Source organism: Oncorhynchus nerka, linkage group LG15 (assembly GCF_034236695.1).
Source record: "Oncorhynchus nerka isolate Pitt River linkage group LG15, Oner_Uvic_2.0, whole genome shotgun sequence".
Lineage (NCBI taxonomy): Eukaryota > Metazoa > Chordata > Actinopteri > Salmoniformes > Salmonidae > Oncorhynchus > Oncorhynchus nerka.
In genome coordinates this window covers 21,100,005-21,127,924 of record NC_088410.1, presented here as the reverse complement: position 1 = coordinate 21,127,924, position 27,920 = coordinate 21,100,005, and the positions used below count along the sequence as shown (strand labels likewise).

Below are 27,920 nucleotides of genomic sequence, written 5' to 3'. Positions count from 1 at the left end.
GGCACTGTACATTCATACATACACAAAGGCACTGTACATTCATACATACATACATACACAAAGGCACTGTACATACATACATACACAAAGACACTGTACATACATACATACACAAAGGCACTGTACATACATACATACACAAAGACACTGTACATTCATACATACATACATACACAAAGACACTGTACATACATACATACACAAAGGCACTGTACATACATACATACACAAAGACACTGTACATTCATACATACACAAAGACACTGTACATACATACATACACAAAGGCACTGTACATACATACATACACAAAGGCACTGTACATACATACATACACAAAGGCACTGTACATTCATACATACACAAAGGCACTGTACATTCATACATACACAAAGACACTGTACATTCATACATACATACATACACAAAGGCACTGTACATACATACATACACAAAGGCACTGTACATTCATACATACATAAAGGCACTGTACATACATACATACACAAAGACACTGTACATACATGCATACATACATACACAAAGACACTGTACATACATACATACACAAAGACACTGTACATACATACATACATACACAAAGACACTGTACATTCATACATACACAAAGGCACTGTACATACATACATACACAAAGGCACTGTACATTCATACATACACAAAGGCACTGTACATTCATACATACATAAAGGCACTGTACATTCATACATACATACATACATACACAAAGGCACTGTACATTCATACATACATACATACATACACAAAGGCACTGTACATTCATACATACATAAAGGCACTGTACATTCATACATACATACATACATACACAAAGGCACTGTACATTCATACATACATAAAGACACTGTACATTCATACATACATACATACACAAAGGCACTGTACATTCATACATACACAAAGGCACTGTACATTCATACATACACAAAGGCACTGTACATTCATACATACATACATACACAAAGGCACTGTACATTCATACATACACAAAGGCACTGTACATTCATACATACACAAAGGCACTGTACATTCATACATACATACATACACAAAGACACTGTACATTCATACATACACAAAGGCACTGTACATACATACATACACAAAGGCACTGTACATTCATACATACACAAAGGCACTGTACATACATACATACACAAAGGCACTGTACATTCATACATACACAAAGGCACTGTACATTCATACATACATACATACACAAAGGCACTGTACATTCATACATACACAAAGGCACTGTACATTCATACATACATACATACACAAAGGCACTGTACATTCATACATACACAAAGGCACTGTACATGTACATACATAAAGGCATATACACAAAAGGCACTGTACATTCATACATACACAAAGGCACTGTACATTCATACATACACAAAGGCACTGTACATTCATACATACACAAAGGCACTGTACATTCATACATACATACAAAAGGCACTGTACATTCATACATACACAAAGGCACTGTACATTCATACATACATACATACACAAAGGCACTGTACATTCATACATACACAAAGGCACTGTACATTCATACATACATACATACACAAAGGCACTGTACATTCATACATACACAAAGGCACTGTACATTCATACATACATACATACATAAAGGCACTGTACATTCATACATACACAAAGGCACTGTACATTCATACATACACAAAGGCACTGTACATTCATACATACACAAAGGCACTGTACATTCATACATACATACATACACAAAGGCACTGTACATTCATACATACACAAAGGCACTGTACATACATACATACACAAAGGCACTGTACATTCATACATACACAAAGACACTGTACATTCATACATACACAAAGACACTGTACATTCATACATACACAAAGGCACTGTACATTCATACATACATACATACACAAAGGCACTGTACATTCATACATACACAAAGGCACTGTACATACATACATACACAAAGGCACTGCACATACATACATACATACACAAAGGCACTGTACATTCATACATACACAAAGACACTGTACATTCATACATACACAAAGGCACTGTACATTCATACATACACAAAGGCACTGTACATACATACATACACAAAGGCACTGTACATACATACATACATAAAGACACTGTACATTCATACATACATAAAGACACTGTACATTCATTCATACACAAAGGCACTGTACATTCATACATACACAAAGGCACTGTACATTCATACATACATACATACACAAAGGCACTGTACATACATACATACACAAAGGCACTGTACATACATACATACACAAAGACACTGTACATTCATACATACATACATACATAAAGACACTGTACATTCATACATACATAAAGACACTGTACATTCATTCATACATACATAAAGACACTGTACATTCATACATACACAAAGGCACTGTACATTCATACATACACAAAGGCACTGTACATTCATACATACACAAAGGCACTGTACATTCATACATACATAAAGACACTGTACATTCATTCATACATAAAGACACTGTACATTCATACATACATAAAGACACTGTACATTCATACATACATAAAGACACTGTACATTCATTCATACATACATAAAGACACTGTACATTCATTCATACATAAAGACACTGTACATTCATACATACATAAAGACACTGTACATTCATACATACATAAAGACACTGTACATTCATTCATACATACATAAAGACACTGTACATTCATACATACACAAAGGCACTGTACATTCATACATACACAAAGGCACTGTACATTCATACATACATACATACACAAAGGCACTGTACATACATACATACACAAAGGCACTGTACATACATACATACACAAAGACACTGTACATACATACATACACAAAGGCACTGTACATACATACATACACAAAGACACTGTACATTCATACATACATACATACACAAAGACACTGTACATTCATACATACATACATACACAAAGGCACTGTACATACATACATACACAAAGACACTGTACATACATACATACACAAAGGCACTGTACATACATACATACACAAAGGCACTGTACATTCATACATACATAAAGGCACTGTACATACATACATACACAAAGACACTGTACATACATACATACACAAAGACACTGTACATACATACATACATACATACACAAAGACACTGTACGTTCATACATACACAAAGGCACTGTACATACATACATACACAAAGGCACTGTACATACATACATACACAAAGGCACTGTACATACATACATACACAAAGGCACTGTACATACATACATACACAAAGGCACTGTACATACATACATACACAAAGGCACTGTACATACATACATACACAAAGGCACTGTACATACATACATACACAAAGGCACACGCATATACAGACACTTTCACACGCATATACAGACACTTTCACACGCATATACAGACACTTTCACACGCATATACAGACACTTTCACACGCATATACAGACACTTTCACACGCATATACAGACACATTCACACGCATATACAGACACTTTCACACGCATATACAGACACTTTCACACGCATATACAGACACTTTCACACGCATATACAGACACTTTCACACGCATATACAGACACTTTCACACGCATATACAGACACTTTCACACTCATATACAGACACTTTCACACGCATATACAGACACTTTCACACGCATATACAGACACTTTCACACACATACAGACACTTTCACACGCATATACAGACACATTCACACGCATATACAGACACTTTCACACACTTTCACACGCATATACAGACACTTTCACACGCATATACAGACACTTTCACACGCATATACAGACACATTCACACGCATATACAGACACTTTCACACGCATATACAGACACTTTCACACGCATATACAGACACTTTCACACGCATATACAGACACTTTCACACGCATATACAGACACTTTCACACGCATATACAGACACATTCACACGCATATACAGACACTTTCACACGCATATACAGACACATTCACACGCATATACAGACACATTCACACTTGCATAAACAGAGTGTCACATTCTTAAATTCATCTCCTTCCTACAATTTCATCTCAACACCTTGAGTCTGAGAACTCAATGATTGATTGATCAGCTGACTATCCCTTCCTTCGTGTCACTTCCTGGTTGTCCTCCAGGATGACAGGCGATCAGACAGGCATGATGGAAGCCACTCCCCTTGCGGACCCATGCCTCCCTGTCGGCCTATCAGATGTGGTGCGTCGGGACGGCCGTGCGGTCCACCTGAGAGGGCAGGGGGACTGGGTGCGGTGCCAGGGGGCAGTCAGGCCTTTCCTGGGTCTCCACAATGGCACCATGGGATCCCCCAGGGGGGTGTACCAGGCCCCCATCGACTACAGCAACTCAGAGTTCTACGGCTTCTCTGAGTTCTTCTACTGCACCGAGGATGTACTGAGGATGGGGGGACCGTACGACAGCGCTAAGTACTCCAAGGCTGCCACGGTAACCACAGCTTATCATTCTAGAACTTATCATGATCAGATATTCTAGACCTGGGTTTCCTCTGTCATTACCTAGGCAGGTTAGGTTTCTCCTCACTTAGCTCTCTTGTTCCCGATTTTTATTTATTTATTTTAAGTCTGGTTTCAACAAAAAAAATCATTTGAAGATGCCTTTCTGTGCACTGCCTAAGAAATCTAAGGGAAAATATTGGTTTTGTGAAAGGCAAGAAAATTACTTTTGTCATTCTGTTCAAGCTAGCCTGGTACCCGTCTGTTTGTGTTGTCACGCCACTCCTTGTCAGGTTTGGCATGATGAGGAGTTGGAACGATAGCACAAACAGATCTGGGAACAGGCTGTCACGCCACTCCTTGTCAGGTTTGGCATGACGAGGAGTTGGAACGATAGCACAAACAGATCTGGGAACAGGCTGTCACGCCACTCCTTGTCAGGTTTGGCATGACGAGGAGTTGGAACGATAGCACAAACAGATCTGGGAACAGGCTGTCACGCCACTCCTTGTCAGGTTTGGCATGACGAGGAGTTGGAACGATAGCACAAACCGATCTGAGAACAGGCTGTCACGCCACTCCTTGTCAGGTTTGGCATGACGAGGAGTTGGAACGATAGCACAAACAGGTCTGGGAACAGGCTGTCTTTTAAGCTCTTATATCGCCAAGAGATCTTTCCAGGAGGTAACTCCGTTCTCTCCTGTCTGTCTGCAGGACTATTGTGCCACCAAGTGGTCAACCCTCACCAAGCGTCTGGACAGCAAGCTGTTCTCTAAACAAGCAGACTCCTCCAGACTGAAGTAAGAAACCCTTCAACCAGTTACCCAGGCAACCACTGTACTCAATATGTCTAATAGATATTCATCTGTTACCCAGTTACCCAGTCTACCACTGTACTCAATATGTCTAGTAAATATTCATCTGTAACCCCAGTTACCCAGGCTACCACTGTACTCAATATGTCTACTAGATATTCATCTGTTACCCAGGCAACCGCTGTACTCAATATGTCTAATAGATATTCATCTGTAACCCCAGTTACCCAGGCTACCACTGTACTCAATATGTCTAATAGATATTCATCTGTAACCCCAGTTACCCAGGCTACCACTGTACTCAATATGTCTAATAGATATTCATCTGTAACCCCAGTTACCCAGGCTACCACTGTACTCAATATGTCTAATAGATATTCATCTGTAACCCCAGTTACCCAGTCTACCGCTGTACTCAATATGTCTAATAGATATTCATCTGTAACCCCAGTTACCCAGGCTACCACTGTACTCAATATGTCTAATAGATATTCATCTGTAACCCCAGTTACCCAGTCTACCACTGTACTCAATATGTCTAGTAGATATTCATCTACTACCATCTGTCTGGAAATGCCTATCTAATAAAAATGGAATGCGTATTGTGCATACCTTACCTCAGCATACCTCACCTCATCAACCACCTCTCTCCCTGTCCAGGTACCAGTGTTTTAAGTCAGCCTGGATGTTCCAGGTGCTCCACTCAGGCTTCAGGTTCCCTAAGGACTACCCCAGCCTGAAGACTGCTCAGCTGGTCTATGACAAGGAGGTGCAATGGACCCTGGGAGCCATCCTGTTTAAGACGCGCTTCCTGCCTCTCAGGTCAGAAGGCACTTCTTGTGTCTGTCTGTGTGTCTGTCTGTCTGTTATTAATCCATCTCTCTCCCTCTCCTCTCTAACAGGGACCTCCAGGCAGAGTCATTTAAACAGGGCCACTCCAACTGGCTGCGTTCCTCCTTCGTCTACAACCACTACCTGTTTTTTGCCTGTATCCTGGTGGTCCTGCTGGCCATTCTGCTGTACATCCTCCGCCTCCGCAGGATCCACCAGCGAGAACAGAGGCAGGCAGAGGCCCTGGACCTGCTCTGGGTGGAGGAGGGGGAGGCTCTTCTGGCCTGATCCAGGATCAGTTTAGACTCTGAATCTTTCTTGACCTGAGGCCTTGGGTGTGGGGGGGGTTACTGATCTAGGATGAGTCGAGATGCTCTCAGTAACTGGTGTTCATAGCCTGGTATGCACAGCTCTAGGACCAACCTTTCACCCTCTGAGTGGTAGGCTTGACTGGTGCTCTATTTTTTTAAGAGTCACTGATCTAGGATCAGATTATCAACCCACAAATCATGACCTTGACTGGGACCAACACCCTGTTGGGACAATGATCTAGGACCAGCTTAGTCACGCTGAATCATAACGTTGACTATTGGCTAGAAATGCAATAGCAACGTCATCCTACAACGAAGGTTTTAATTATGGGGGTGCTGGACACTCCCGTTTCTTTTAACAAATCTTTACACCCCAGATACAGATATCAACGTTGACCTGACCGTGAGCACCCTCGTAAAACAGAAAATATCAACCAAGGTCCAAATCACTATTTATAGTAACCTCTGACCTAGAGTGTTGATGTAAACATAAGTAGGAGGGGCCATGGAACCGGAACCTTCAAAAGGGGGAGGAGAGTTGCAGGATGTGGGCGAAACATCATGAAAGGAGAACTAGATCGTTAAAACAACGAAACAGGAGAATCCCAACAGGTGAAGGACTGAGGACCGAGACATTCTATTTCTATTGGATAATTCACTGTTGCAGAGGGACCACTGTGTTGGACATTTTGTGTGAAGGAAGGTGAAGCTTGACGTCTGAGGCTGAAGTTGCCCTTAACCACAGATCTAGAATCAAGTAACCTACTCCTAATCCTAACCTTAACCATGAGGGGGATGAAAATCAAATCTGACCCTGTATCTGTGGTTAGTGGTAACTTCTAGCTACTCTTTGATGAAAAGGGTGCCTCTATGATTGTCTGTTTTGGACAGTATTGTAACCATGATGATAGTTTCTATCTGACCAGTATACTTCCTGTAAATCTCAAACAGGAAGTGCATTAATTCCTTAATAATCCCACTGTGGGAATGCTTTTGTATTGAAAAACTACAATGAGGAATCAAACATGGGGTGGCAGGTAGCCTAGTGGTTAGAGCGTTGGGCCAGTAAGCAAAAGGTTGCTTGATCGAATCCCCGAGCTGACAAGGTAAAAATCTGTCGTTCTGCCCCTGAACAAGGCAGTTAACTCACTGTTCCACAGGCGCCGAAAGACGTGGATTTCGATTAAGGCCCCTCTCTGATTCAGAGGGGTTGGGTTAAATGTGGAAGACATTTCAGTTGAATGCATTCGGTTGTACAAGTGACTAGGTTTCCCCTTTCCCTTCTCAAACAATTTATTACAGGGGTTCATTGAATGTCCTTAATGTTTTTAAACTGTTTGTTTTGGTGCTGGGAACAGATTGTTCTGAGCCAGTTATGTTGATGACAAGCTAGGAGTGAAACGGGTTGTCAGTGTTTAATGGATTGTAGTTGATGCCTTCTGATTGCATTGTGTTGAACTGTGGTACACACACACACACACACACACACTGAACTCCAAGTTGTGTGTTACGATGGGTCTATGTCAGACTGTCAATGTTAGTTACCACCAGCTCCTCACCTGCCCTGTACTGTAAATACCCAATCAGACATCACTATCAGTCTGCTCTACTCCTCTTGATAATGTTGGGAAGTATTGCTGTTGTTAATGAGATGCATTGAATTGCTAATCAAAGGAGCTCTCTTGTTATTTTGAAGCTGTATAATTTGAGTCGTTACAGTGGAAGTGTAGCTTCAGTGATTTTAATGTCAATTCATCACACTTCCTTTTCGCTTTGGACTCTTTCTCCGGCTGAACCCTTCAGTGCAGCATTTGAATGGGGTCTTATACCTCCCCTCGGTTTGACACGTTTGTTTTGTTGTTCAAATCTACAAGAGGAAGGGGCCTCTAATTGTTGCCGCTCTATTTTGAATTTTGACTCTTCCTAAAGAAGGACCAATGATCAACTGGACCAAGTTTGTGTTCCAAATGGCACCCTATTCCCTATATAGTGCACTGTTAGAGTGGGGCCCTGTTCCCTATATAGGGCACTGCTTTAGAGCAGGTCCCATAGGGCTTGGGTTAAAAGTATTGCACAATGTAGTAAATAGGGTGCCATTTGGGACATAATCCTAACTGTCTTGTCAGTCTCTTATTGAGGAAAAATAACTACATGGATGTGGAAAACAAACATCTGTTTTAAATAAATCAATGTTTTAAAACGTGTTGCTTCTCTTTGGGTACTTTCTCTTGGTACATGTTTAGGACCAGGGTCGTATTCATTAGTGCACATGGTAGCAAAAATGTTTTGCAATGGAAAACCAAGTTTTCTTATTGAACAAGTTCAGGTAGTCCCTCCCTGTTTCATTCCATTCTGTTTGGTGCCTAGTGTATATGACTGAGCTGGTTTAGCAGGTCTTGGTAACGTGTGTCAATGTGCCCTGACATGAACCGAGGTTGGCAGCTGGCACTTTCCAGGGCATTCTGGGTGTTTATATCATCCAGGTACGAGAGACGGGTGCAGGTCGATGTGCCAACAGACCAAGGCTGACTCTCCCCGTTTTACTTTCTTCAGGGATGGAATTATCCAGAATAAAACTCTGTGTTTGGCTTTCTCTCAGTTTGCTAACAATGTAGGAAAGGAAACAAGAAGGTGGAAGCTGTAAGAAGATTTGGCCACTGTCCAAACAAATCCTTCTCTAGGGGAAACAAAAAGAGCACCCTTACCAACCTGTTTTCTTAAAAATATACTTTAATACAACAGCTGCATATAAATATTAAAATATACATTATAATGGTGTACAGTACACTCACACAAAACACAAAACAAATATTAGGCTTCTATTTGTACGGCACTTTGTACTTTTCTTTTCTTGCTGCTGTTTAAGAAATGTTATTCCATTCTGTATTTTGCCAATCCAAAGCTTTTATTGTGATTATTGTAGGTTATTGAAAACAGAGGGGGGGGTTAGAGGATATGGGGGGTTAGAGGATATGGGGGGTGGTGCTGTACATGACATGATGACACTGTGTTCTGGAATGGATCCTGTTTGTAGTCCAGAAGAAATGTTTACAGTTCCAAAAGAGCTCGTGTCCTAGAATCTGTGTTCTAGAATGTCCATTCCTCTTCTTACTTCGCTCTGTTAGAAAATCATTGGTTTGGGTATCATTTGTCTTTGTCTGTCTGTGTGTCTGACAAAAAAAAAGAGTCTCCGAGCTCTCCGTCTCTCCTGTCTCGGGGCGTCACGTCATCTTTGAAACAGGAGAGGGCCTCCAGTCTCTGGGAGGACAATGTGTGAGTCTGTAGTGTGTGTATGTGTGTGAGAGAAAGTCTTCAGTTCAGGACCAGTCACTGAGGGGTCACTGTAGTCCCACCAGGGTCATCTTACATCCGAGCCCATTCAGGCTTTAAACAAAGCACACACAAGCCTTCTTCAGCTCTCTCTCTCTCACACACACACACACACACACACACACACACACACACAGATTGAGCTAAGGTGGAATTCACCTCCATAGTTTCATCCATTTCAGACAGTGAATGAAGAGAATCGTGTTCTCCACCTACAGAAGACCAACTAGATTAGAACACGAGGTAATGCTCCATTCTTCCTGGTATGAACATGGAAAAAGTAGCAAGAATAGTTTGTATTGTTGTCAACCTCGTTATAACACTACAGTATGGGCCTAGACATTTGGCAGAAAAATGCATCCTACAAATGTGTAATACAGTGCTCACACTTGTTGAACCGTTTGTCAGTTCAAACTGGATTCAGCCCTTGTTGTCGATTTGCTCAAAGGCATTCTAGAACTGGGTTTCTAAAGGCAGTATTATCAGGAAGGATCCGTCTCTGGGATCGGCTAGCTCTCCCTGTTGGTATGTCAGAGCCCACTCGTTTAGTTTCCCTTTAGTGTGAGGCTGTGTTAGACCAGGGAGCTGGGTAAATGGCTGGTCTGAAATGGCACCCTATTCCCTATAGGGGACTACTTTTGACCAGCGCCCTACAACCTGAGTCCTATGGGCCCTGGTGAAAAAGTAGTGCACTATATCTTGAACAGGGAGTCAGTTCGGATGCACCCAATCTGTGATCGACCAGATGGCTGGCTTGTCCCCCCCCCCATATGCCAGGTGGCAAATCGGGCTGAAGATCTGACTCGACTACTTCCCCCTGGCACCCCCCTTCTATTCAAGGTAAAACATAAACAGTGTTCTGAGAAGCAGAGTGAGTGGGAGGAATGCTAGCAGAGTGTAGAGAGAGTCCTTGCCAAGACCTCGCCGCCACTCCCACTCCATCAAAGTTAACCCAAAACACAACCCATGAAACGGTACATGAACAGGAAGGGAAACAACGAATCCAGTTAGTGTAGGCCTAAGTGGGAGGGACAAAAACAACAGTTTGTGAGTTTGTTAGTTATTTCTACAGTTGTTGTTGTTGTTGCAGAAAGCAGCAGGAGGGCAGTGCTCCTGCCAGAGAAGAGATCGTGTGACTGTTCTGGCACGGTGTGTGTGGAGAAGAGAAGCCTCCCAGAGAGAGAAATATATAACCACAGTACAGTAACACTCACTCTCCACCATTTTACCAACACAGAGCGAGGCAATCAACCAAGGCTTGCATTCCAATTTCAATACTAACCAGCTCGAAAGACATGATAGAAATGACTGTATCAGGACCAGATTACAACCAGTTCTGGTAATAAACTAGTTGTAATTATTACTTCAAGCAGCTTTTGCCCACTGGGTACACAACACTATCTGCCCACTACATTGCTCCATAATACATAGTATGGACATTTGGAACACAGAGGTCCAAACTTTGAGTTGAATTTTCACTTAGTCATGTATTGAAATCAATGGGAAAATGTCACTTACGCGGAAGTTACTATTCACCCCTAAAAGAGATGATGATTATCATACTAGCCACTGTGAGCTCAAATCACAACGTGTGTTTGTGAGTTCATCATGATACACATGATGAGTAATGTTAAAAAACCATTCAGAGAGCATTGTGTTGTTTTGGGCGATTTGGAAGAGGCCTGTCCCCTAGTAAAAGGTGCCTCAACGTAAATGTCAGACCTGACTGTCCATTTGGTCGTCCTCTCCAGTGTCTCTTCTTTTAAATCCAGCCACCATCTGTCTTTGGCATCGTGTTCCCTCATAGTGCTCCGGGCTGCATTCAGGACTACCAAAGTTACACGGAAACGTTCCAGATTGAAGCCCGATAGGAGTTTTTCCGGTTTTGTACGGTGTAATAACCATCCCGTGTCCTCTTGCTCTGGTTTAAACTTTTACAATGCTGCATTCCTTCTTTCCTCTCCTCCTTAAATCAGATTAGTGATAATGTCAAGGAAGAGAAGGATGTTTTTAAAGTATTGAATCAGGACATTGGTGTTTCTATGTATCTTCACACCTCAGTTTTGAGGACCATCACCACAACAGCAGCCGGTGCACCTGAGCGCCAAATAGTTGACGGTAAATGACCCTTTAGCCCGCTGGTGGGGCGTTCTAAAGGATGGAATTTCCATAGGTGAGAATGGAACATTGGCTCTGGAACGCAGCCCGGGTTTCTCAAGCTTGGTTCTCTTTGAAAAAACAAAACAGAACAGTATTGCTTAACATCGCCATGGTGATCTGTCACTCCCACCTCTGAAATTGTCCTGCCGTGTATTTATTGATTTCTTCTCTTGTTTGGTTGCTTTGACTTAGTACATCGTTGGGGGAAAACCTACAGACGGCAATTCAATGTTTATTCCACGTTGGGTCAACATAAATTCATTGAAATGAAGTGGAAACAACGTTGATTCAACCAATCTGTGCCCAGTAGGTATGTTCATTAGGTTGTTTTGTTCAGGCATACTGTACTGTAGGTTATGTGGCTCATAGATCTAGTAGGCACTTCAAACACAACATTTGCCTTTCAACTTGAACACAACATTCCACTCTCTATGTTAACACAACATTTCCCTTTCAACGTTAAAGGCCCAGTGCAGACACAATTTAGATTTCCTGTGTTTTATATATATTTCCACTGAACAGCATGGCAAGAGGTACAGGAGCGCCAAGTCTAGGTCCAAAAGGCTCCTTAACAGCTTCTTCCCCCAAGAGGTACAGGAGCGCCAAGTCTAGGTCCAAAAGGCTCCTTAACAGCTTCTTCCCCCGAGCCATAAGACTGATGAACAAAGTCAGGTACTTCATTTTCACCCAGAAATATTTGATATTAAGATAAAATGGCTGCATTGGACCTTTAACACAAAGTTTCAACTTCAGCACAACATTGCTCTTTCAAGGTTAACACAACATTGCTCTTTCAAGGTTAACACAACATTGCTCTTTCAAGGTTAACACAACATTGCTCTTTCAAGGTTAACACAACTTTGCTCTTTCTAGGTTAACACAACTTTGCTCTTTCTAGGTTAACAAAACATTGCTCTTTCTAGGTTAACACAACATTGCTCTTTCAAGGTTAACACAACATTGCTCTTTCAAGGTTAACACAACATTGCTCTTTCAAGGTTAACACAACATTGCTCTTTCAAGGTTAACACAACATTGCTCTTTCAAGGTTAACACAACTTTGCTCTTTCAAGGTTAACACAACATTGCTCTTTCAAGGTTAACACAACTTTGCTCTTTCTAGGTTAACAAAACATTGCTCTTTCTAGGTTAACACAACATTGCTCTTTCAAGGTTAACACAACTTTGCTCTTTCTAGGTTAACAAAACATTGCTCTTTCTAGGTTAACACAACTTTGCTCTTTCTAGGTTAGCAGAATGTTCTGCCACGTTGTTGCTCAGGTGAGAAGTTACATTTCACCAGAGCACCGTATATTATAGTATACTGAACCAGAAACCATATTCACCATTTACAGACCCAGACAACAATAGTTTCTGTTGCTGAAAACCATGACCAAATACAACAAATAGGCTGTCAATCAATCAATAATCATGTTTTTTTTAAAGGTGCAGATACATGACTCTTTAGAAGGTGTTTGGTTGTACCCACCGCAGTGCAAATAGGTTTTGTGACTGGCGTGACCAACGACACTCTCTGGCCTTGAAAACACAATGTTCTCTGGTCTGCATCACGTCGGACTTCTGCTACAACACCACCTTTGGCTTGGCCAACAAAGGCAGCACCATAGAGTTAGAAAGAGGGCTAAAAAAAAAGAAAAAGATAGGCCCTCTTTCTAACTCTATGGGCAGAACAGAACTCAGACACTCTAGTCGCTAAAAGACCATCCCCACTTTGTGGGAGCATGGCTTTGTGAGTAAACAAAACAACAAAACACAAACAACTTTAACGACAAATGTAACAAAAACGCTCCACCACAATAGCTGTTGACTCTTGTTGCCTTTAAGAAAGGAAGGTGCACTACAGGTTCACATTAGGAGTCGGACGAAGCAGAAGGCGTGGAGAAGACGAAGCAGAAGGCGTGGAGGACAGACGCATCCCTTTGTGTTTTCTGTTTATATCGAACACAAACACCCAGACAGCGTTATGCTGTAGCACTGAAGGCAGACCTATAGGAGCTTTCAGTCACTCTATAGAGATGGGAAAGTGCACCCTCTATTCATCTCTATGGGCATGTCCTGTATACGCTAGCCTTACCCAACACTCCTCAGATTTAAATGTTAACAGTGATTTAATGAATGTCTGATTGATGTATCAAATCAACCTTTTTTTGGCAATAATACAGGTAGCAAAAGGCATCCTTTTCATAAAGGATGTGTGAGGGTAAACATTAAGACGATCAACGTTCTTTAAATGAATCAATTCAACTTCATCTTCAGATTGATGATACAATGATTGGGTAACGGCAGTAGTAGGAGGGAGAGGGTTGGGTAACGGCAGTAGTAGGAGGGAGAGGGTTGGGTAACGGCAGTAGTAGGAGGGAGAGGGTTGGCTAACGGCAGTAGTAGGAGGGAGAGGGTTGGCTAACGGCAGTAGTAGGAGGGAGAGGGTTGGCTAACGGCAGTAGTAGGAGGGAGAGGGTTGGCTAACGGCAGTAGTAGGAGGGAGAGGGTTGGCTAACGGCAGTAGTAGGAGGGAGAGGGTTGGCTAACGGCAGTAGTAGGAGGGAGAGGGTTGGCTAACGGCAGTAGTAGGAGGGAGAGGGTTGGCTAACGGCAGTAGTAGGAGGGAGAGGGTTGGGTAACGGCAGTAGTAGGAGGGAGAGGGTTGGGTAACGGCAGTAGTAGGAGGGAGAGGGTTGGGTAACGGCAGTAGTAGGAGGGAGAGGGTTGGGTAACGGCAGTAGTAGGAGGGAGAGGGTTGGGTAACGGCAGTAGTAGGAGGGAGAGGGTTGGGTAACGGCAGTAGTAGGAGGGAGAGGGTTGGGTAACGGCAGTAGTAGGAGTGAGAGGGTTGGGTAACGGCAGTAGTAGGAGTGAGAGGGTTGGGTAACGGCAGTAGTAGGAGGGAGAGGGTTGGGTAACGGCAGTAGTAGGAGGGAGAGGGTTGGGTAACGGCAGTAGTAGGAGTGAGAGGGTTGGGTAACGGCAGTAGTAGGAGTGAGAGGGTTGGGTAACGGCAGTAGTAGGAGTGAGAGGGTTGGGTAACGGCAGTAGTAGGAGTGAGAGGGTTGGGTAACGGCAGTAGTAGGAGTGAGAGGGTTGGGTAACGGCAGTAGTAGGAGTGAGAGGGTTGGGTAACGGCAGTAGTAGGAGGGAGAGGGTTGGGTAACGGCAGTAGTAGGAGTGAGAGGGTTGGGTAACGGCAGTAGTAGGAAGGAGAGGGTTGGGTAACGGCAGTAGTAGGAGTGAGAGGGTTGGGTAACGGCAGTAGTAGGAGTGAGAGGGTTGGGTAACAGCCGATCACTTCAGCTTTCATTTCAGTTCTTTGAAATGTCAGCTGTTCGTGTCATCTTTGGTCGGTTGGATTTAATAGCTACTTTTTAAAAAGTTAATTTTTCTTTCTTCTAACTGTGACGAAAGCTCCGCAAGTCTTAGCTGCTACAGTTGCTTTGATGTTTGGTGTGATCACAGTTCATCCTCTGTTGGTTCTGAGAGAAGGAACTTGCATTTTCAGGGTCATGTTCATTCGGGCACCTAACAAAACGTTTTAAGATGTTTTGCAATGGAAAAAACAAACATTTGCATTTCTTATTGGAGAAGTCCAGGTAATATTCCCTGTTTCAGTCATTTTTGTTACGTTTGGTGCCTGATGAACAGGACCCAGGTATTTCTCAAAGGGGAATAGACAGGATACAGCTACGAATCAAAGTGCTCATCTATGCCCTCTGTGGCAAGCACCAATTATGTCGCTCGCTGGTCAAAAGAGGCTCATCCCACTGATCTCTACTAGCAGGGTTGATTCCAGGAGGGTGTAACCAAGCCTGCTAAAAGTTGCAGATAGCAATGTTGTGAATAGAGAAGACATTACTCCTTACTCTAGATGTCAGAGATGCATGTCTGTTCCATACAGTCTATTTCTTTCTGAGCCTTCCAAGGAACGTTGTGGCCTACTGAACATGACCCCCCGTCCCCCCCGTCCCTCCCACTTCTCTTTTTACCCTACCCTCATACCAACCCCCTGCCAACTTCTCTATCATCTACAAACAGTGCAATGTCTATTCATATAGGCACAATGGGATACCAATACAGTTTACTGAAGAAGGGAGAGATTAAACCAACCACACACATTCATACTACGCACACACACACACACACACAAACATACAGCCACAGATCAGCTCACTCACACACATGGTCAGCAGCTAGCCTGTGTTGGTGATTAGCTGAAGGTAAGGAGTTACAGAGCGCTACTGAAGAGACAGAAGGAAACAGAGCTGAAACAGAGGAGGATTGAACTCAAACCTCAGTCTCCCCCACCTCCTCCATCTGCTCCTCCCTCTCTTTCTCCATCCCTCTCCATCCCTTTCTCCATCCACCTATTCTCCAGGTGACAGAGTGTAGTGGGGGACGGTAGGAGTGGGTGGCTGTGTCCGAGGGGTGTCGCAGGGGAGCTGGTGGTGTTGGCCAGTCCATTAGGCAGCTGTCTCCTCTCCTGGTCCAGGGTGGGGCAGGGGTGATGGGGGGTACATTAGGCAGCTGTCCCCTCTCCCGGTGCAGGGGGGGGTCAGGGGTGATGGAGGGTACATTAGGCAGCTGTCCCCTCTCCCGGTGCAGGGGGGGTCTGTGTGTCTTTGCCCTTGGCCCCAGCCTTGGTCAGCCCCCCTCCACTCACCTCCAGGATCTTCTGGACAAACTCTTTGGTCCGTCCAGCCACTAGAGGACCTGAGAACACACAGATGTTGAGGTTAGAATAGAGATACAAGCTCTTTGGTCCGTCCAGCCACTAGAGGACCTGAGAACACAGATGTTGAGGTTAGAATAGAGATACAGAAGAGAGAGACGTCTTCCTCTCTCCATTCCTTTCCATCTGCCCCCCCCCCTCCATCTACCTCTTTCCCTTCCTTTCCCTCAATCTCTCCCTTCCTTTCTTTCCCTCCATCTCCCCCTTCCTTTCTTTCCCTCCCTCTCTCCCTTCCTTTCTTTCCCTCCATCTCTCCCTTCCCTTCCTTTCCCTCCATCTCTCCCTTCCTTTCTTTCCCTCCATCTCTCCCTTCCCTTCCTTTCCCTCCATCTCTCCCTCCCTTCCTTTCTTTCTTTCCCTCCCTTCCTTTCTTTCCCTCCCTTTCTTTCCCTCCCTTCCTTCCTTCCTTTCCCTCCATCTCTCCCTTCCTTTCCCTCCATCTCTCCCTTCCTTTCCCTCCCTTCCTTCCCCTCCCTTCCTTCCTTCCTTTCCTCCCTTCCTTCCTTCCTTTCCTCCCTTCCTTCCTTTCCCTCCCTTCCTTCCTTTCCCTCCCTTCCCTTCCCTCCCTTCCTTCCTTTCCCTCCCTTCCTTCCTTCCTTTCCCTCCCTCCCCCTCCCTTCCTTCCTTCCCCCTCCCTTCCTTCCCCTCCATCTCTCCCTTCCTTTCCCTTCATCTCCCACCACTGGATCCTTTAGTACAGGGATCAGCAACTAGATTCAGGCTGATATTTCTTGGGGCGGATGGTCAGGGGGCCGGAACATAAATACAAATAATTAGTAGACTGGAAATTGACCACAAGAAGCCCAAACATACACTTTACTGGTCAAAAGTTTTAGAGCACCTACTCATTCAGGGGTTTTTCTTTATTTTCTACATTGTACAATAGTGAGGACATCAACACTACGAAAGAACACATATGGAATCATGTAGTAATAACCCCCCCCAAAAAAGTGTTAAACAAATCTAAATATATTTTATATTTGCAATTCTTTAAATAGCCTGCTTTTGCCTTGATGACAGCTTTGTGCACTCTTGAAATTCTCTCAACCAGCTTCATGAGGTAGTCACCAGGAATAAATTTCAAATAACAGGTGTACCTTCTTAAAAGATCATTTGTGGAATTTCTTTCCTTCTTAATGCATTTGAGCCAATCAGTTGTGTTGTGACATGGTAGAGGGTGTACAGAAGATTTACCCTATTTGGTCAAATATCCATATTATTAATATGGCAAGAACAGGTCAAATAAGCAAAGAGAAACAACAGTCCATCATTACTTTAAGACATGAAGGTCAGTCAATATGGAAAATGTCAAGAACTTTGAAAGTTCAAGTGCAGTTGCAAAAACCATCAAGTGCTAAGATGACACTGGCTCTCATGAGGACCGCCACAGGAAAGGAAGACCCAGAGTTACCTCTGCTGCAGAGGATAAGCTCATTAGAGTTACCAGCCTCAGAAATTGCAGCCCAAATAAATTATTTACAAAGTTCAAGTAACAGACACATCTCAACATCAATTGTTCAGAGGAGACTGTGTGAATCAGGCCTTCGTGGTCGAATTGCTGCAAAGAAACCACTACTAAAGGACACCAATAAGAAGAAGAGACTTGCTTGGGCCAAGAAACATGAGCAATGGACATTAGATCGGTGGAAATTTGTCCTTTGGTCTGGAGTCCAAATTTGAGATTTTTGGTTCCAACCGCCGTGTCTTTGTGAGATGTGGTGTGGGTGAACGGATGATCTCCCCATGTGTATTTCCCACCGTAAGGCATGGAGGAGGAGGTGTTATGGTGTGGGGGTGCTTTGCTGGTGACACGGTCTGTGATTTATTTAGAATTCAAGGTACACTTAACCAGCATGTTTACCACAGCATTCTGCAGCGATACGCCATCCCATCTGGTTTGGGTTTAGAGGGACTATCATTTGTTTTTCAACAGGACAATGACCCAACACACCTCCAGGTTGTGGAAGGGCTATTTTACCAAGAAGGAGAGTGATAACCCCGGCCTCCACAATCCCCCGACCTCAACCAAATTGAGGTGGTTTGGGGCGAGTTGGACCGCAGAGTGAAAGAAAAGCAGCCAACAAGTGCTCAGCGTATGTGGGATCTCCTTCAAGACCATTGGAAAAGCATTCCAGGTGAAGCTGGTTGAGAGAATGCCAAGAGTGTGCAAAGCTGTCATTTACCCCCCCTCCCCCCATCCCTCACCACTGGACTCTTTCAGTATGTCCTCCAGTCTCTGGGTCATCCCTCGTTCATCTTTGTCCACCTCCTCTCCGCTGCGCTCCACCCTCTGACCAATCACGTCCTTGATCCTCAGCAACGCCCCCAAAAGGTTCTCTACACACACACACACACACACACACATCAAAATCTGTTGAAGTAGCAGTATTCTATTCAGTTCATAGTATAATGAAATCAATGTGCTCTATTTGAATGAGCTTCAGTTGGCAGGCAGTTAGAATATGGATAATGCAGCATGATGTACTACAGTTCCCATAATGCTCTCTGTCTCCTTAATACAGATAATAATCTCCCTGTAGGGGACACAGCCCTCCCCTCCTCTCACACACATCCTTCGCTCCAGATTTCCTTCTATTGCCTCCAAAGGACAGGCTCTCTGGGAGACACTAAACACACACACACACACACACACACACACACACACTACTTTGTAGAGTAATGGAGGTCAGGCTGTCCAGAGTTGGCAGGTGTCCCAGCTCCAGTCATTTTGAAGTGATCTCCCCAGTCCACTGCTTATACACATGGAAACATGAGGCTTGTACACACATAAAACGAGAGAAAGGGAGGAAGAGAGAGGGGAGTGTGTGTGTGTGTTTATGGGGTGGTGGGGGGTGAGAGAGAGAGCAAGGGAGAGGGGGAGGAAATGAAGAGAGGGAGCAAATGAGGTGAAACTCCTGCCTAGCCTCTAGCTCCTAGACCTCTGTTAGTGACGGATGAGGGAAGGAAGGGGACTAAGACCAAATCACAAGCCCCCGCCTGTTCAGGCAGCGGAATGTTGGCCCGCCTTCTGGAATGTTTGGAATTCCAGCAACAAAAGAGCTGTTGGGAAGATTCCAACAGGTTAACCCGGGGTTGCCAGGTTTGACTGGGGAAGCGGAGGGGAGATTTGACTGGGGGAGAGGAGTGGGAGATTTGACTGGGGGAGAGGATGGAGAGCAGAGGGAGATTGTCAGGTTTGGATGGGACATGGTAGGGGAGGGAGGTGGGGAAGTTGCCGGGTTTGGGCAGAGGAAAGGGGAGAAGAGGTTTTGAGTTGCCAGGTTTGGTTTGGGGGAGGGTAGGGTTGCCAGGTTTGGTTTGGGGGAGGGTAGGGTTGCTAGGTTTATCTGGAGAGGGAAAGGAGGGTTAGGTCCAACTAGGGAAAGAGGGAGGGAGGGTTACACTTCAGCTCCACTATAGGCATTGTGCTGTGTTGCATTCCCATCAGCGTCACCTCAATGTGACGTTCTACCTGATACACAGAGCGGGTTGTTTTACAGAGGAGAGGAGCAGCGGGGGACAGCGTCGTTGTTCTATGTTCTACCTGATACACAGAGCAGGTTGTTTCACAGAGGAGAGGAGCAGCAGGGGGACAGCGTCGTTGTTCTATGTTCTACCTGATACACAGAGCAGGTTGTTTCACAGAGGAGAGGAGCAGCGGGGGGACAGCGTCGTTGTTCTATGTTCTACCTGATACACAGAGCAGGTTGTTTTACAGAGGAGAGGAGCAGCAGGGGGACAGCGTCGTTGTTCTATGTTCTACCTGATACACAGAGCAGGTTGTTTCACAGAGGAGAGGAGCAGCAGGGGGACAGCGTTGTTGTTCTATGTTCTACCTGATACACAGAGCAGGTTGTTTCACAGAGGAGAGGAGCAGCGGGGGAACAGCGTTGTTGTTCTATGTTCTACCTGATACACAGAGCAGGTTGTTTCACAGAGGAGAGGAGCAGCAGGGGGACAGCGTTGTTGTTCTATGTTCTACCTGATACACAGAGCAGGTTGTTTCACAGAGGAGAGGAGCAGCAGGGGGACAGCGTTGTTGTTCTATGTTCTACCTGATACACAGAGCAGGTTGTTTCACAGAGGAGAGGAGCAGCAGGGGGACAGCGTCGTTGTTCTATGTTCCCCTACTGCTGTACCATAGAAACCATTATGCAGATGTACAATACAGAGATGTAGGATCTTCATTGGATCCGTCTTCTGTTGCTGAGAATTTTCCTGCACAGCAGGAAATGAAAACTTGCAGTGTATTCAAGGTTTACAAAAGCTTCTAAAGTTTGTAATTTCCACTTTAAAATGTCAGACTTATTTTTCCCTAATGTAAAATGTATCAACCCCTACAAGAGATTATAATCCACATAATAATTCAGATTCCCTGTTGTTGCAGGATTATTTTCCCACTGTAGCAAACTCAAAATGAAGATCCTACACCTGTAGCTTCCCAATGGGCACCACGTCATTTCAACGTGGACATGTGGGTCATATTTGGTGTCTAGAAACCTGTAGGATATTACACCCTTATTTATCATTACCGCATGTCAGATGCATGAGAAATGAGCAAATGGACATGAAAACGGGTGGTATAGCCTACGCTCCAAAACGCCATGTGGGTGGACGAGAACACTGACATTTTGCCAAGGCAGAGAAGAGTGGCTGAAAGGCCCACGGACAGCAGTGGACACATTCATTCTGTCTTTACACTTCTTGGTGTTTGGTGTAACAGACGTCTCTTTCCATTCTCCACTGCTGGGAGGTAATACGTTGTGAGTGGATGAGCGCAGTTTTACGAGCGCTTGCACACGTAGGAGGTCCCGTACCGGGAAGAAATGGATTCTACTTTCACCTCAATCAGATTTCAACCTTTATCTTCCCACTCAAAAAGACAGTCAGAAGTAGTGGAAATCCCAGTGTTATCACTATGCTTTCAACCAACCACCTAAAAGACAAATCCCAGTGTTATCACTATGCTTTCAACCAGCCTCCTAAAAGACAAATCCCAGTGTTATCACTATGCTTTCAACCAACCACCTAAAAGACAAAATCCCAGTGTTATCACTATGCTTTCAACCAACCACCTAAAAGACAAATCCCAGTGTTATCACTATGCTTTCAACCAACCACCTAAAAGACAAATCCCAGTGTTATCACTATGCTTTCAACCAACCACCTAAAAGACAAATCCCAGTGTTATCACTATGCTTTCAACCAGCCACCTAAAAGACAAATCCCAGTGTTATCACTATGCTTTCAACCAACCACCTAAAAGACAAATCCCAGTGTTATCACTATGCTTTCAACCAACCGCCTAAAAGACAAATCCCAGTGTTATCACTATGCTTTCAACCAGCCTCCTAAAAGACAAATCCCAATGTTATCACTATGCTTTCAACCAGCCTCCTAAAAGACAAATCCCAGTGTTATCACTATGCTTTCAACCAACCACCTAAAAGACAAATCCCAGTGTTATCACTATGCTTTCAACCAGCCTCCTAAAAGACAAATCCCAGTGTTATCACTATGCTTTCAACCAACCGCCTAAAAGACAAATCCCAGTGTTATCACTATGCTTTCAACCAGCCTCCTAAAAGACAAATCCCAGTGTTATCACTATGCTTTCAACCAACCACCTAAAAGACAAATCCCAGTGTTATCACTATGCTTTCAACCAGCCTCCTAAAAGACAAATCCCAGTGTTATCACTATGCTTTCAACCAGCCACCTAAAAGACAAATCCCAGTGTTATCACTATGCTTTCAACCAGCCTCCTAAAAGACAAATCCCAGTGTTATCACTATGCTTTCAACCAGCCACCTAAAAGACAAATCCCAATGGGAAAACAACGTCTGATGTTTTGGTTAAGATGTCTAAATGTGTTTCACTGCACTTTTCAACCATTTATAACGCACAACACAGTTCAAGTGGGACGTAGTCAGAAATGAACGTGTTATATCACTGTGCCTCATCTGACAGCACAACCAAATGACCTGGATTACAGATGGTGCACGTGACCTCTGGATTACAGATGGTGGAAGCGACCTCTGGATTACAGATGGTGGAAGCGACCTCTGGATTACAGATGGTGGAAGCGACCTCTGGATTACAGATGGTGGAAGCGACCTCTGGATTACAGATGGTGGAAGCGACCTCTGGATTACAGATGGTGGAAGCGACCTCTGGATTACAGATGGTGGAAGCGACCTCTGGATTACAGATGGTGGAAGCGACCTCTGGATTACAGATGGTGGAAGCGACCTCTGGATTACAGATGGTGGAAGCGACCTCTGGATTACAGATGGTGAAAGCGACCTCTGGATTACAGATGGTGAAAGTGACCTCTGGATTACAGATGGTGCAAGCGACCAACGCTGTTTGAGACTCTGTTCAGATTATTATAGTAATTGTGAACATCTCCGCAGACCTGCGCGCTTTCTATGAGGACATGAGAAGACATGTATAGTTACTGTAGGCGAACCTCAACATGTGGCCATGGATGTGTTACTCCTTTTAAGGCTGAATAAATACTATTACATGACTTTGTCAGACAGCCTTTTAACTTCAGGCTGTTTACGGTCTTACAGAACTAGTATTGAGTTGTAATAACGCAGCCAAACATCAACATTTAAAGGATATTGAATGCTTGGATAGTTTAACCGGAGCCACTGGCTTAAAAAACGTTTATTTTTGGATTAGTTGGACATGTGAATCCAACATATTATTTGTTAACTTGTCGATAAGTTAAGAGGCTTTCGAAAAGTGATATTGAATTGTGTTGAGATGTAGATTTCTTTGCCACTGACTGAGTCTGGTTTTAATTTCAGTTTGTCTACAAATTAATCATTTGTGTGTTGGATTCACGTCTCAATCTCAACCAAGAATCAAAGTTAAAGAATAGGACTAAGTCAAATCAAACTGGATGTAAAGTGCATTCTTTAACTTAGATTTTTGGTTGCGATGGAGACGTGAATCCAACATATTAATAATTAACTTGGAGATAAAATTGAAATCAAACAAAGCTTGAATTGTGTATTTTTAGTTGGACCCTAGGTTGAATTGTGTATTTTTAGTTGGACCCTAGGTTGAATTGTGTATTTTTAGTTGGACCCTAGGTTGAATTGTGTATTTTTAGTTGGACCCTAGGTTGAATTGTCTATTTTTAGTTGGACCCTAGGTTGAATTGTCTATTTTTAGTTGGACCCTAGGTTGAATGGTCTATTTTTAGTTGGACCCTAGGTTGAATTGTGTATTTTTAGTTGGACCCTAGGTTGAATGGTCTATTTTTAGTTGGACCCTAGGTTGAATTGTCTATTTTTAGTTGGACCCTAGGTTGAATTGTCTATTTTTAGTTGGACCCTAGGTTGAATTTAAACAATAGCTGTTGATGACTTTGCAAATGCTGTATAGGCCTTAATAGTCTCATTGATGATACATTTAATTTAATTTGTGTGGAATGTATTTAGTTATTAAGAGATCTCTCAATAATCATTCTCACCATAGCACATTGGTAGTAGTCAGTGACAAGGTTTCGATAGGGGAAGGAAAGGGAAAGGAGGCCTTGGTTGCCAGGTTTTGTAGAGGAAGGAAAGGGAGAGCAGGGTTAGGGTTGCCAGGTTTTGAAAGGAAGGAAAGGGAGAGGAGGGTTAGGGTTGCCATGTTGGTACTAACCGTACTCCTGGTTGAGTCCCCACAGCTTGATCTTGTTGGCTTCGTGTTGCGCTTTCTTCTTCAACCGACAGGCCCTGTGAACACACAAGTAGTGTCAGGACACACTCCATCAGATTAGATCGATAGAGATGGTGTTGTTCTGTGGGCCTAACAACGAATAAACTTCCCTCCCTCCGTACCTGGAAGCTAGTTTGTTCTTCTCTTTGCGTGAGCGTGCCCTGGCCACAACAGGCAGGTCGTTAACAGGACCCATCCCATCTATGGTGGCGTTGAGTTTCTGCAGCTGTTCGCCGATGTTTGTGAGCTTCACAGGGTTAGGGGTCAGGTCGCTGGCGTCAGTCTTCCTCGCTTTGCGCCTTCCCTTCTTTCCTGAGGAGAGACGGATGAGTTACGAACCAGCAGCACTAAGCACTCACAATAAGTTAATTATAATGACCGCAGAGGGAGAAGAAGGGACGAGGCAGGGTGCCTACCCTCTCTAGGTAGGGTACTAGGTAGTTTACAAGATGTGTGCTAAGTAGTTCTAGTGTGCTTACCCTCTCTGCGGTATAGGGTACTAGGTAGGGTGCTAGTGTGCTTACCCTCTCTGCGGTATAGGGTACTAGGTAGGGTGCTAGAGCTCCAGGAGAGGGACCATCGGACCTCCCCTCCAGTCTTCTTCTGTCTCCCAGAGTCCCGTGCGTGAGCGTGGCGGTACTCCCAGAAACACCTTCTCTTCTGGGGCCGTTCCCCTGGACCACCCCCCCGCTCTGGTTCCACCTCTGGAGAGGGACGTCAGAGATGATACACAGACACACACACGTGGACACACACACACACACGTAGACACACACACACACACCGAATAGAAAAACATGTCAACATATGCGCACACACAACTAAATGCTCCTCTATAAAAATAAACCCACACACAAATAAGAAGATCTGCATAGGCAGCAGGTTCTTTCCCAATACATAATCCACTCCAGTGCTCTCAACATTCCTCCAGTCAGCACTCATGTCCCTGTTCCCTGTAAACTGGGCTTCACCCCCTGGCTTTCAACTGGAGGCTGTCTGACTCAGACTGAGAGCCTTCACTGCTTGGTTATGTAGCTAGTGATGTAACAGTGGTGTGTGTGTGGGGGGGACCAGGGTCATCCAGTCTGTCTCAAACACCTTGACTTATAGAGGGAGTAACACAGACAGACACACATATACACACCACCGGACAAAGACACACACACACCACAGACCAAGCACACATACCCCTCACTCTCGCTCTCACATACACAGCCAGACCAGTGGAGGCTGCTGGGGAGGACGGCTCATAATGTCTGGAACGGAGAAAATGGAAACCATGTTTGATCTATGGGATCATTCCACTGATTCTGCTGCAGCCTTTACCACCAGTCTGTCCTCCCCAATTAAGGTGCCACCAACCTCCTGTGAGCCAGACACACACACACACTCCGCCAGACAAACACACACACACACACACACACACACAAACACACACACACACACTCCGCCAGACAAACACACACACACACACTCCGCCAGACAAACACACACACACACACTCCGCCAGACAAACACACACACACACAAACACACACACACCGCCAGACAAACACACACACACACACTCCGCCAGACAAACACACACACACACACCGCCAGACAAACACACACACACACACTGCCAGACAAACACACACACACACCGCCAGACAAACACACACACACACCGCCAGACAAACACACACACACACACTGCCAGACAAACACACACACACCAGACAAACACACACACACCGCCAGACAAACACACACACACACGCCAGACAAACACACACACACACACTCCGCCAGACAAACACACACACACACACAAACACACACTCCGCCAGACAAACAAACACACACACACTCCGCCAGACAAACACAAACACACCGCCAGACAAACACACCGCCAGACAAACACACACACACACACACACTCCGCCAGACAAACACACACACACACACTCCAGACAAACACACACACACACTCCGCCAGACAAACACACACACACACACTGCCAGACAAACACACACACACACACACACCCGCCAGACAACACACACACACTCCGCCAGACAAACACACACACACACACTCCGCCAGACAAACACACACACACACACACCAGACAAACACAAACACACACACACACACCGCCAGACAAACACACACACACACCGCCAGACAAACACACACACACATACTCCGCCAGACAAACACACACACACACACACACACACACACACACACGCCAGACAAACACACACACTCCACCAGACAAACACACACACACACACTCCGCCAGACAAACACACACACACACACACACACACTCCGCCAGACAAACACACACACACTCCGCCAGACAAACACACACACACACTCCGCCAGACAAACACACACACACACACAGACAAACACACCACTCCGCCAGACAAACAAACACACACACACACACACGCCAGACAAACACACACACACACCAGACAAACACACACACACACACACACACACACACCGCCAGACAAACACACACACTCCGCCAGACAAACACACACACACACACCCGCCAGACAAACACACACACACACACACACACACTCCGCCAGACAAACACACACACACATCCGCCACAAACACACACACAAACACACACACACTCCGCCAGACAAACACACACACACACACTCCGCCAGACAAACACACACACTCCAGACAAACAAACACACACACACACACACACACTCCAGACAAACACACACACTCAGACAAACACACACACACACACTCCGCCAACAAACACACACACACACACTCCGCCAGACAAACACACACACACACACTCCGCCAAACAAACACACACACACACACTCCGCCAGACAAACACACACACACACACTCCGCCAGACAAACACACACACACACACCGCCAGACAAACACACACACACATCCCGCCAGACAAACACACACACACAAACACACACACTCCGCCAGACAAACACACACACACACACACACACTCCGCCAGACAAACACACACACACACACTCCGCCAGACAAACACACACACACACACACACTCCGCCAGACAAACACACACACACACTCCGCCAGACAAACACACACACACACTCCGCCAGACAAACACACACACACACACACACACTCCGCCAGACAAACACACACACACTCCGCCAGACAAACACACACACACACACCGCCAGACAAACACACACACACACACTCCGCCAGACAAACACACACACACTCCGCCAGACAAACAAACACACACTCCGCCAGACAAACACACACACACACACACACTCCGCCAGACAAACACACACACACACACACTCCGCCAGACAAACACACACACACACACACACACTCCGCCAGACAAACACACAC

The 27,920-nt window shown here is 44.7% G+C and overlaps 2 protein-coding genes across 5 annotated transcripts in view; one reads left to right on the top strand and one right to left on the bottom strand.

The window, feature by feature from the left end:
* Positions 1 to 8,779, top strand: part of LOC115115416 (ectonucleoside triphosphate diphosphohydrolase 7-like) — a 31,279-nt gene extending 22,500 nt beyond the window's left edge. For all 3 annotated transcript variants that reach the window (XM_065001263.1, XM_065001265.1, XM_065001264.1), the window contains exons 10-13: positions 4,286 to 4,610; positions 5,333 to 5,418; positions 6,094 to 6,255; positions 6,336 to 8,779. In XM_065001263.1, the coding sequence (XP_064857335.1) occupies positions 4,286 to 4,610; positions 5,333 to 5,418; positions 6,094 to 6,255; positions 6,336 to 6,552 (790 nt within the window). In that variant the 3' untranslated portion in view covers positions 6,553 to 8,779. The remainder of the gene's footprint in view (positions 1 to 4,285; positions 4,611 to 5,332; positions 5,419 to 6,093; positions 6,256 to 6,335) is intronic.
* A 508-nt stretch (positions 8,780 to 9,287) lies between these two features.
* Positions 9,288 to 27,920, bottom strand: part of LOC115126291 (CREB3 regulatory factor-like) — a 42,841-nt gene continuing 24,208 nt past the window's right edge. For both annotated transcript variants that reach the window (XM_065001266.1, XM_065001267.1), the window contains exons 5-9: positions 25,050 to 25,229; positions 24,648 to 24,837; positions 24,469 to 24,542; positions 19,012 to 19,143; positions 9,288 to 16,787 (exon numbers count right to left, since the gene is read on the bottom strand). In XM_065001266.1, coding sequence (XP_064857338.1) covers positions 16,651 to 16,787; positions 19,012 to 19,143; positions 24,469 to 24,542; positions 24,648 to 24,837; positions 25,050 to 25,229 — 713 coding nt within the window. In that variant the 3' untranslated portion in view covers positions 9,288 to 16,650. The remainder of the gene's footprint in view (positions 16,788 to 19,011; positions 19,144 to 24,468; positions 24,543 to 24,647; positions 24,838 to 25,049; positions 25,230 to 27,920) is intronic.